At 33.5% G+C, this 11554-nt stretch overlaps 1 protein-coding gene across 6 annotated transcripts; it reads left to right on the forward strand.

Moving 5' to 3' along the window:
- The first annotated feature begins 4701 nt into the window (after positions 1–4701).
- LOC120430381 (coiled-coil domain-containing protein 93) lies at positions 4702–9385 on the forward strand. Of its 6 annotated transcripts, none has more exons than XR_008212027.1 (7): positions 4702–5109; positions 5165–5633; positions 5699–5743; positions 5802–6223; positions 6283–6488; positions 8534–8664; positions 8741–9383. XR_008212027.1 is itself a non-coding variant. In XM_039595478.2 (6 exons), exons 1-6 carry the CDS (start codon positions 4817–4819, stop codon positions 8575–8577), a joined length of 1479 nt encoding a protein of 492 aa, XP_039451412.2. In that variant the 5' UTR covers positions 4702–4816; the 3' UTR covers positions 8578–9385. The 6 variants fall into 6 exon arrangements, 3 of the variants coding, with proteins under 3 accessions (XP_039451412.2, XP_052563510.1, XP_039451413.2); XR_008212026.1 differs by having other exon boundaries at positions 8756–9382; XR_008212028.1 differs by having other exon boundaries at positions 8549–8664; positions 8756–9381.
- The last annotated feature ends 2169 nt before the right edge of the window (positions 9386–11554 follow it).

Genomic DNA, 11554 nt, shown 5'->3' on the forward strand with positions numbered 1-11554 from the left:
TTCAGTGTAATATAGTAACCTGGATAATAAATTAGCTTGTATCTGTAAGCCCATACATCCAATTGAAATGTGGTCAAAGACAATCTTATGGGAAATTGGACGAGCTTTCCGGTAAAAATATTTTCGAGACTGAAAAATCAAGTCTGTTACATATAAATTGTCCAAAACCATCAAAAAACCTATTTTTCAACAATTTTTTTTTTAAACCGCTGTAACTTCACAAGGATTGGACTTAGAACAATGGTCAATATGGAGAGTTTTATATAAAATTGTCTGGAGAATCGACTCTCGTGTTCAGTTTTTGAAAATTTTGAGGTTTAGAGCACTTTTGAAAAAAACAGTTTCAGTAAATGATTTTTGTATTTTTTTAGGTGAGTTGCTCCATCCTGCATTTTTCGTCAGTCTTTTTGTAACATCTTAGGCTATTTTCACAAAAAAAAATTGAACGAAAAAAATCACGGGCTCACCTTCAAATTTGACTTTTAAACTTAAAAATCAAAAAATCTCATAAAAGTGGAGTGTTTTTTTCTTTCAGTGTATTTTTTCGGAAAGCCCGTAAAATTTCCTACAAGTTTGTCTTTGATCACTTTTTGATACGATGCAACGGCTTCGAGATACAGCAATATTTAAATTACGAAATACAAAAATATTTGAAACGCTTATGCCCTTCTCAAATGTCATTCAAATCGGAGAGGGTCGGGTACAACCGATTCCCTATTTGACATGGAATTGCTCCATTATATTATAATTCTCAACACAGAGCGGATTCGTTAATACGAATTTCGCTACTTCAAATGTCCGTCAATTCGAACGTATTCGAATTAAAAAGCACTCGAGCGTCAAAACCAGTTGTCAAACTGATGTTGACGTTTCGACACCATTGTTCGACCATTTCCGGACACGTTTCAAGCCATATTTCAAGCATATTTCAAGCTTTTGACAGCTGTCAGTCGTTCCAATTAGCGAATTTGGATTCGATTATTCGAATGTTGTTTCATTCGAATTAGCGAATCCGCTCTGTATAAATGTTTTTTTTTTTTAATAAAAGCCGTTGCAAATATTTTTCAAAGATGATGTCAAATGTTAAAACCGTGCCTTGCAATTGGGTCCTAAAATGAAGCTTAGATTGCTGATATTATTGTTTACAGCGATAAAGCTAATTTTTCTGAGTACAATGACCCTTTGTACGACCACAAAGAGTTTAAAATGGATTTTTAAATCAATTTTGAAAAATTAACCTCGCGGTCCTTCTTGACAGAAAAGCTCCTACTTGACAGCTTGTTCCAAGGGGACCATGATTGATCCATCGAAAAAATGTTGTCTTGTCAAAAAAAATTGCATTAAAATGAAAAAAAGTGATCAGAAAGGGTTTTTAATCGTGGTTTTTACCGTTGTATATATAATTTGACATAGGGCTTTCCCAATTTATTTTTTTAACTTTTTAATTTTTAAGAGTTTTTTTTTAAGTGTTAAGTCAAACGTGTCTTTAGCGTGTTCGCAATTCGCATTTTTTTTTTTTTTTTCAGTGTAAGAACGGGCCTTGACCGATCTTATGCACTAGGTTCCCGACGAACACGCACTGCCCTTACACCTACATCTCACCCTTGCTCTGAGTCAGTACGAGCAGCACGCTAGAACACGCTTTGAGTGTTCGTGCCAGGCATGCACACCTTCTTTTCCGGTTACGCATTTTAACTCGGCCGGGGGTGGTAAATTACGTAGGGTTTGATGTAAGTATAAGCGCCTAACCATTTATAGTGTGTCTATCAACTTTCATTAAAGCAAAAACTGTTTTATTTTTAGTTTGAATTCAAAAACTTATTGTTATTTACTGTGTATTGTTTTCTCCTGAAATCTTTCCTATTATTGAGTCTGTTTATCTGTTGCTATTTCTTTTGTCGCGGTGTTTTGTTACAATTGGGTACTAAAGCCCTATGTAAATTTTTAGGCACAACGGTAAAAACACGATTAAAAACCATTTCTGATCACTTTTTTTCATTTTTATGCAATTTTTTTTGACAAGACAACATTTTTTCGATGGATCAACTATGGTCCCCATGAAACGAGCTGTCAAGTAGGACCTTTTCTGTCAAGAAGGAACGCGAGGTTAATTTTTCAAAATTGATTTAAAAATCCATTTTAAACTCTTTGTGGTTGTACAAAGGGTCATTGTACTCAGAAAAATAAGCTTTATCGATGTAAACAATAATATCAGCAATCGAAGCTTCATTTTAGGACCCAATTGTTGGTCCTAATCATGTTATAAAAGTTTACCAAAAATACAATAGTAATATTTGTGTTAATCCTTTAACCATTCCATAAATTGAGTAAGGGCTCAAACCTCACTTGTTTGAAAAAAAGGGTGAAGATTGAAAACAATAGACAGTAAAAGAGAATTTATTTTATAAAAATCAAGTATCAATAGTAAGAGAATGATGAGCGTATTTTGAAGAATAGAAATGAGAAGCTAGATGTGTTAGATGTAAAATTAGACAATAGTTAATAAATAGAGATACAAAACAAGCTTAGATTATAGTGATGATAATTTATAGGACAGATAAAGAATTATTCAAATAAATAAATTCGCAATAAAATCAAAAAAGATTAGGCCAATGATAAATAGACTTGATATTACTAGTACATTAAGTAAAAGTATATTTTTAAGGAAAAAAAAACAAAACAAAGTTTGTTACAGCAGTATCAATTGATATAAAAGAGTGGAAAAGCTTTGAGAGATAAGAGAATCAAGAGTTAGAAAAATCAAAATCAAATGTTGGATATTAAATAGAAGAATCAGTGAAGAATTGGGAATCAGAAGAGCAAAATAAAAATAGGAGATAGGTGGTAGCTGAGAATGAAAAGAAGAGAAACCCCGTTGTGCGATGTTTCAGGTACATCCACAGCAGTTGACTCAACATACTGCGAATCAAAACAATACCGTCTACAATCACAAATTACTTCCCTTTCCCACATTGTCGCGCCCCTTTCTTTTAGCCGTCTCGATTCTGACCCTCGCTGGTCAAAGGTCATCATGAAAACCAAGCCAACGTGGAGGTAAGAAAATAGGACACTCGCAAGGAACCAGCGCTATACTGTTCTGATCAAGATAATTCGGATGATCTAACAGAACTACGGATGTAGTTAGTTACGCTCCATCCAGGATGTTCTTTGCGTGGACGTCAACCGAAGAGCACGCAACAAGGTCAGTGCCATTGCATGCTCTTAGGTATCAATCCTTGGCCTGCCAAACGTGTCTTTAGCTAGTTATCAACAAAATTGGTCGAAAATATTTTTGAAAACATTAATTGTAAGCGATGCTAAAAATGGTCAAAACAAAGCCGATCGCAGACTATTTTGAGTCAGCTCTGTATATTATATATATTCAAAGGCTTATCATTTTTTAATCTAGTCCAAAAATCAGTGAGTAATTTTTGAACATTAAAATTAAAGTGAAAATAGAAGTACAATCAACTGAAAACTATTTAAATTGCGGCGACCTTGGCTTGTTAGTCAAAATCATAGTTCTACACTAAAACCCCGGTTTACGCTCAGGCGTTACGCTTTGTATTTCGTCAATTTCTCTGGAACGACGCAATATTTTTGCAAACTTTTGAAGCGATTTATACGTCTTGTGCAGATCTACAAATTGCTTTCAAAAGAATGTAAAAACATTACACTGTTTTCGAGAAATCAACCAAACAAAAAGCGTAACGCCTGCGCGTAAACGGGGGTTTTAGTGTTTATTCTAGCTTAATTTTTTTCAAATTCAACTGTTCTACGCATAATTGTCCCATGTTCAAAAAAGTGCAACTGAGAAAAACGCGATTGAAATTTTTCGACCGATTTCTGTGTTTCTACGCATAATTGTCCCGTAGGTTCCTATTTGCCTTATGTGTCCCTAATCGCCCCCGTTAGCAGTTTATCATCCTTATTTGTGATTCTCTTGCTATACAACCAACGTAAAACTAATGATTCCGTGTAAGAAAATACTTGATGGGACAATTATGCGTAGAAGTTTAACGATGGGACAAACAGACTTGGTGTTGTTTTTAATGAGGTTTCGAACAAAGTGCTAGATTTTATGTGTTTTTCTTAAAGTACACGTCAAACTAAACTTTAAAATGACATAAAGTCAAAATCGTCAAAAAATGACATGGGACAATTATGCGTAGAACGGCAGTATACGCAGCCCAGTTATCCAGTGTCTGGTTAAAAAGCAACCCATTCAGTTACCGAACAAGTGAGGTAGTCAAATCATGCCAGTATTTTCCAAAAAAATATATTCAAAAAGCATTTTTCATCTAAATCTAATCTTGACGCCGTGCCATCCAAGCGATGATGTTATGGAGAGATTGTTTCAAGAACATCTAAACAAAAACGCAGTTAGAATTTCAGTAAATATTTTAAGAAAGTGTAAAATAATCAAACTAATCCGCCGGCGTGCCTTCCAAGCAGTGATGTTATCAGAAGTACTTTTGAGGTGAAAAAAAATCAGTTAATTTTCTGTGGTCTACATGTAATGTAGATTTTAATTGTTCTATTTTGTTATTAACAATAATTGATTATTGATGAAAAGTAATGAACGTTGATAATCCCGGAATCTCAAAACCCATCGAAATTCCACCCCTACTCGATTTTGACGTTTTCATGTTTGTACAATCTGTCAAAATCAGCCGATATCGTTGTATTTTCTGACTGATGTTTTGATTTGAGCAAATTTGGGTGGTGCATTCGGGGTGGCGCTGCAGTTTTATGGGTTTCGTGATTAAGAAGGTGTAATTTTCCTGTTCAAATCGCACACAAACTTCGCCCCAAGATGACGTCGAAAAACATCTTCTCGAAGCACCTGCCCAACATCAAGCTCGCGACCCGGTTCGACGCCGACGGCAACGAGATCCAGGTCGAACGCCGCGAAGACGAGGAGCAGAAGCGCAAGGAGCAGGACATTATCGAGGCGCTAGTGGGGGCCGGCTACTACCGGGCCCACATCCAGGGCCTGTCCACGTTCGACAAGATCGTCGGCGGAATGACCTGGTGCATCGAGGCGTGCGACTACGACGTGGACGTGGACTTGCTGTTCCACGAGAATCTGACGATCGGGCAGAAGATGTGAGTGAGGTGTTCTTGAGATGTGTTTTTGGGTTTTAATTTGGTTCAATTGTAGATCACTTACGGAGAAGATCGTCGTGGTGCTGCCCAAGATGAAGTGTCCGTTTCAGCTGGAACCGCACCAGATCCAGGGGTTGGACTTCATCAACATCTTCCCGGTGGTCGAGTGGCTCGTCAAGCGGTCCGCCGAGAATCGTAGCGAAAAGGCCGATCGATTGAAGAAGTTGGCCGCGTCGCAGTTTCAAAATTATTTCACTTTGGGCTCGGATCGGGAAGCCAAACAAGTTCACGCCCGTCAGTTGGGCAACTTGAAGACTGTCGAGGATCGTTACATTCCGAAGAGGCAGTTCCGGCGAACGGAACGCGGTCCGGAGGATGTCATGAGTCGGGTACGGATCACGCTCATGGAGTACGGAACGCGGGATTTTTCCGTCAAGACCAACGTGGACATTGCGGAGATTGATGCGGACGCGCAGGACGAGGACGTGTTTCGAGGAATGCTGCAGGAGACCGACCAAGAAGAGGTACCTGCGTGCATGACTGTGTGTGTGGCTGTTTCTCTTAATTTGCTTTTCGATCTTATTTTTAGCTTGATTTTGATCAATTATTCAAAAACTTATCAGTTGCTAAAGAGGTAATTCTTCTCCAACTTAAAAAAAATAAAACTTTTCAACAACCCTCCCCTTCTCAAGCAGCAAAGTCGAGACTCCAAACTGACCGCGGAGGAGCGCGACACCCTAAACCGCCACTACGAGGATCTCAAGCGCGAAATGTCCATCGACACGAGCCAGCTGTCCGAGCAAAACAAGATCAAAACAATTCTCGCGACCAAATTGGCACTGGAGAAAAAACTGAATCGCGTTAAGTCGCACAACGACCAGCTTCGCCAAGTCGTCCAAAGCGAGCGCGACCAGCTGGAGCTCGTCCGGCAGGAGAAGGAATCGCTCGAGCAGGACATTAACAACCTGGACAACACGGAAATCAGCGAGGAAAATCGCAAGATTGTCGCCCACGTGCAGGAGCTGATCCTGGAGAACGAAAAGATGAAGCAGCACGAGGCGGAGTTTAAGGAGCGCTGCAAGAAGGAACTGGTCGAGTTGCAGACAAAAATACAGTAAAAATCCCAAAACTTCGAAAAAATAAAAATAAAAACTAAATTCTAATAATTCACAGAAAAGCGGAAGCCACAACCCCGGACGAGGACATTGCCGAGCACCAGAGAGTGCTTGAGGTGGAGCAGGAGCGCCTCAAAGCGTTGCGGCTGCAGCTGGCGAAGAAGAACCGCGCGTACGTGGCCATCAACCGACAGCTGGACAACATTCCCGACCGGACCGAGCTGGCGCAGTACCAGCGTCGGTTCCTCGAGCTGTACAATCAGGGTGAGTTTGGCTACATTCAAATTCGAAAATCTTTATCTTTTGACGGAATTTTTTGATCGATTTGGTGTCTTCGGCAAAGTTGTAGGTATGGATAAGAACTACACAATAAAAAAAAATTTTGATGATTTTTTTTTAATTTCAGTTTTTGTAACCAAAACTTAATTTGCAAAAAAAAACACTATTTTTATTTTTTATTTTCTGATTTGTTTTAGGGGACATCGAATGCCAACTTTTCAAAATTTTACAGATCGGGCAAAAAATCTTTGACCGAGTTATAATTTTTTGAAACAAGACTGAAATTAAAAAAAATAAAATCAATTATTCGCTCTACAACATTGCCTTGGCGTTCTCGATTGCGAGATTCCTACTCGAAACTAAGTGTCCGAAGGCTTGATTGTTGAGGCAATAGGGGCATGGCGTCGCTATTTTTAGACCACATTTTCCACTTTTTCTGCTTCGAAACCGACCGACTTTATGACGTTTCGCGTACACACACTAGCGCACCATTAGATTTTGCTGGCCGGACAAAATTTAACCTCAATCTTTTTCGTGTACGTACACGCAATACATGCGCACGTAGATAACTCTATAGGACGCCGTCTGTTATTAGACGATAACTCAGCACTTTTCCACTCTTGCTCTTAAAAAAAACCAGATGGCAGCACGATGTAACGCTACGTCCCTATTGCAAACCTCTTTTTACACCTTAGCTTCCATCCACCCTGGGATTCGAACTGACGACCTTTGGATTGTGAGTCCAACTGCCTACCAGCGACTCCACCGAGGCAGGACCCAGGGATACGACTCCTACACCTGGACTGAGCTATCGACCTAACCCTTTAGGTTAGACCGGGACCAACATTTACTTCCCCATCCGACGGAAGGCGTGGTCAGACAAATCTCGTCTCGAAAAATGCCACCGGGGATCGACAAATCGATATATTTGTATCATTTTTCGATGTAAAACGAATTTGCAATCAAAAATATTTAAGTGAAATTTTGATAAAGTTCACCGTTTTCAAATTAAAGCCATTTTGAGGTTTTTTGAAAATAGTCGCAGTTATAATTTTTTTTAAATTAGTGCCATGTGCCGCCCACTTTTGAAAAAAAATATTTTTGAAGAGCTGAGAAAATTCTTTATATTATGCTTTTCTAGCTTTGTTGATACGACCCTTAGTTGCTGATATATTGTCATGCAAAGGTTTAAAAACAGGAAAATAGATGTTTTCTAAGTCTCACCAAACAACCAATCATTTTCTAATGCCGATATCTCAACAACTCATGGTCTTATTTTTAATGTTAAAATATGAAACACTCGTGATTTTTTTCGATCTTTTCGAAAACAATATTTTCAAAAAAATCAAGACTAACATATCAAAAGGGCGTAATATTGAATGTTTAGCCCTTTTGAAATGTTAGTCTTGATTTGGTGGGATGTTTGGGTGAGATTTAGAAAAAAAAAAGTGAAATCAAAAATCGCCTAAATGTTTTTTTACCGTATATCATTTTTTTCAGTGTAGTACTTATCCATACCTACAACTTTTCCGAAGACACCGAATCGATCAAAAAATTCCTTCAAAAGATACAGATTTGTTGAATTTCCATACATATTTTTTGTATGAAAAGCTGCCAAATTTGTATGGAAAATGATGCAAAATAGCTTCTTTGGGCATACCAAAGGCACAAAAAAAGTTTCAGCCGGATTACAAAATACAACAACTAAAATTAAAAAAAAATACCGATTCCGTAGAGAACTGCTCATTCGATTTATTTCTTTTGAGTATGTTGAGTGTATTTTTTTTTTCTTTATAGAAAAAGAGCACCCGCAGTCGAGCAGTTTTTGACAGTTCCCCTGTTTGAAAAATGTCGCACGTCGTACGAGTTGTCGCACGGTTTTGATTTTACCGTTTCGATATCGATTGGTCGAAAGGACGACAAACGTACGCCAAACACTCGACATGCCCGACATTGTTTTTTCCATCGATTTTCTTTCAATTCGACGTCACGATTTTCGTCGACGCAAACAGTTTGACAGTTCTCTTCAGTTGATCTTGTTTTAGATCTTGTTCCGTGTCTTGTTCGGACTTGATTGCAACCGAATCGAACCAGCTGTCGTTCCTTTTGGGATTTGGTTTACGAGCTTCGAAGATTTTGGACGATTTTCGACGGATAATAGGTAAGTTTAGTTCTAGATTGTGATATTTTTGCTGCCGAAATGTTCCGGCCGGGGTGCGCGAGTGACCGAATCAAAGTGTCTTCTATTCCAGATTTCGGTCTTCGTGGCGGAAGACGAGATGGGAAGGAACCGGTTTGCGATCGAGGTAGCGGTTGGTGTTTTACTTTCCGCGGGAGGTTGGGGCACATACCTGATGAAACTGGTGAGTCATGTTTTAGAAACGAAGTGTGTGTTTGTGTGAAATTGTATTAAATTCAAAACCTCAAAACATCAAAATTGTTATCTAATCCACGTTTTTACCCAATAATTCCAAACCAAAGAAAAATCTAAATTACCAGAATTTAAAAAATCTTAAACACTAAAACTGTAAAATTCTAAAGTTTTTCATTCTCAATTTTAAAACTCTAGTATTTCAGAATTATAGAATGCAAGAATTCGAAGAGTAAAAATTTCTTTAAATTCATGGAATAGTGTTCAATTTAATTCAATTCTGTTATATTTGTAAATAATCAAGTTACAGTGAGATCATTTAGGTTCACAACAGAGTTTTGGTGTTCCTTTCAGCTGTGTTTTACATCGTAATTCAATCGAAAAATTATTACTTCATGGAATTGTGTAAATTTTTAATATTCTTAAATTATAGAATCTAATAATTCATAAAATTTTCGAAATCTTAAAGTTCTCAAAACATTTCCCTTTAAAAATCTGAAAATCTAAAATATTTAAATTTTGCAATTGAAAAAAAAACCTCAAATACTGAAATTCTTTAATTCTAAATTACTTTAATTGTAAAATTTTAACATAATTAAAATTCTTATATTCCTAAAATACTTGAAATAAAAACAAAATCCAAAAATTCTAAAAATTATGAGTTTGAAATTCAAAAAATTCAAAAATAAAATAACAATCAAATTTTTTTATAGCTTTATATTTTGAATTTCTAAAATTTTAAAAATTCGAAAAACTCTATTAATTATAAAATTAGCAATTTCAAAAGTCTAAAAATTCTAGAATCCTAAAAATTCTAAGACTTCTTAAAACTCCAGAAATCTTTGAATAACTCTAAGAACTATTAACTTTTGCAGTATTTTAAGGTTTATACAATGTTAATTTTTTTGAAATTTGGTCTGTCAAATATTAAGAATTTTAAATTACGTGAACTGCATTGGATGATTTATGGATTTCAGAATTTTAAGGTTTAAGAATTTTAGAACTTAAGAATTTTAGAATTTTAGAATTTTAGAATTTTAGAATTTTAGAATTTAAGAATTTAAGAATTTAAGAATTTTAGAATTTTAGAATTTTAGAATTTTAGAATTTTAGAATTTTAGAATTTTAGAATTTTAGAATTTTAGAATTTTAGAATTTTAGAATTTTAGAATTTTAGAATTTTAGAATTTTAGAATTTTAGAATTTCAGAATTTTAGAATTTTAGAATTTTAGAATTTTAGAATTTTAGAATTTTAGAATTTTAGAATTTTAGAATTTTAGAATTTTAGAATTTTAGAATTTTAGAATTTTAGAATTTTAGAATTTTAGAATTTTAGAATTTTAGAATTTTAGAATTTTAGAATTTAGAATTTTAGAATTTTAGAATTTTAGAATTTTAGAATTTTAGAATTTTAGAATTTTAGAATTTTAGAATTTTAGAATTTTAGAATTTTAGAATTTTAGAATTTTAGAATTTTAGAATTTTAGAATTTTAGAATTTTAGAATTTTAGAATTTTAGAATTTTAGAATTTTAGAATTTTAGAATTTTAGAATTTTAGAATTTTAGAATTTTAGAATTTTAGAATTTAGAATTTTAGAATTTTAGAATTTTAGAATTTTAGAATTTTAGAATTTTAGAATTTTAGAATTTTAGAATTTTAGAATTTTAGAATTTTAGAATTTTAGAATTTTAGAATTTTAGAATTTTAGAATTTTAGAATTTTAGAATTTTAGAATTTTAGAATTTTAGAATTTTAGAATTTTAGAATTTTAGAATTTTAGAATTTTAGAATTTTAGAATTTTAGAATTTTAGAATTTTAGAATTTTAGAATTTTAGAATTTTAGAATTTTAGAATTTTAGAATTTTAGAATTTTAGAATTTTAGAATTTTAGAATTTTAGAATTTTAGAATTTTAGAATTTTAGAATTTTAGAATTTTAGAATTTTAGAATTTTAGAATTTTAGAATTTTAGAATTTTAGAATTTTAGAATTTTAGAATTTTAGAATTTTAGAATTTTAGAATTTTAGAATTTTAGAATTTTAGAATTTTAGAATTTTAGAATTTTAGAATTTTAGAATTTTAGAATTTTAGAATTTTAGAATTTTAGAATTTTAGAATTTTAGAATTTTAGAATTTTAGAATTTTAGAATTTTAGAATTTTAGAATTTTAGAATTTTAGAATTTTAGAATTTTAGAATTTTAGAATTTTAGAATTTTAGAATTTTAGAATTTTAGAATTTTAGAATTTTAGAATTTTAGAATTTTAGAATTTTAGAATTTTAGAATTTTAGAATTTTAGAATTTTAGAATTTTAGAATTTTAGAATTTTAGAATTTTAGAATTTTAGAATTTTAGAATTTTAGAATTTTAGAATTTTAGAATTTTAGAATTTTAGAATTTTAGAATTTTAGAATTTTAGAATTTTAGAATTTTAGAATTTTAGAATTTTAGAATTTTAGAATTTTAGAATTTTAGAATTTTAGAATTTTAGAATTTTAGAATTTTAGAATTTTAGAATTTTAGAATTTTAGAATTTTAGAATTTTAGAATTTTAGAATTTTAGAATTTTAGAATTTTAGAATTTTAGAATTTTAGAATTTTAGAATTTTAGAATTTTAGAATTTTAGAATTTTAGAATTTTAGAATTTTAGAATTTTAGAATTTTAGAATTTTAGA

The sequence above is a fragment of the Culex pipiens genome, chromosome 2 (assembly GCF_016801865.2).
Source record: "Culex pipiens pallens isolate TS chromosome 2, TS_CPP_V2, whole genome shotgun sequence".
Taxonomy (NCBI): Eukaryota; Metazoa; Arthropoda; class Insecta; order Diptera; family Culicidae; genus Culex; species Culex pipiens.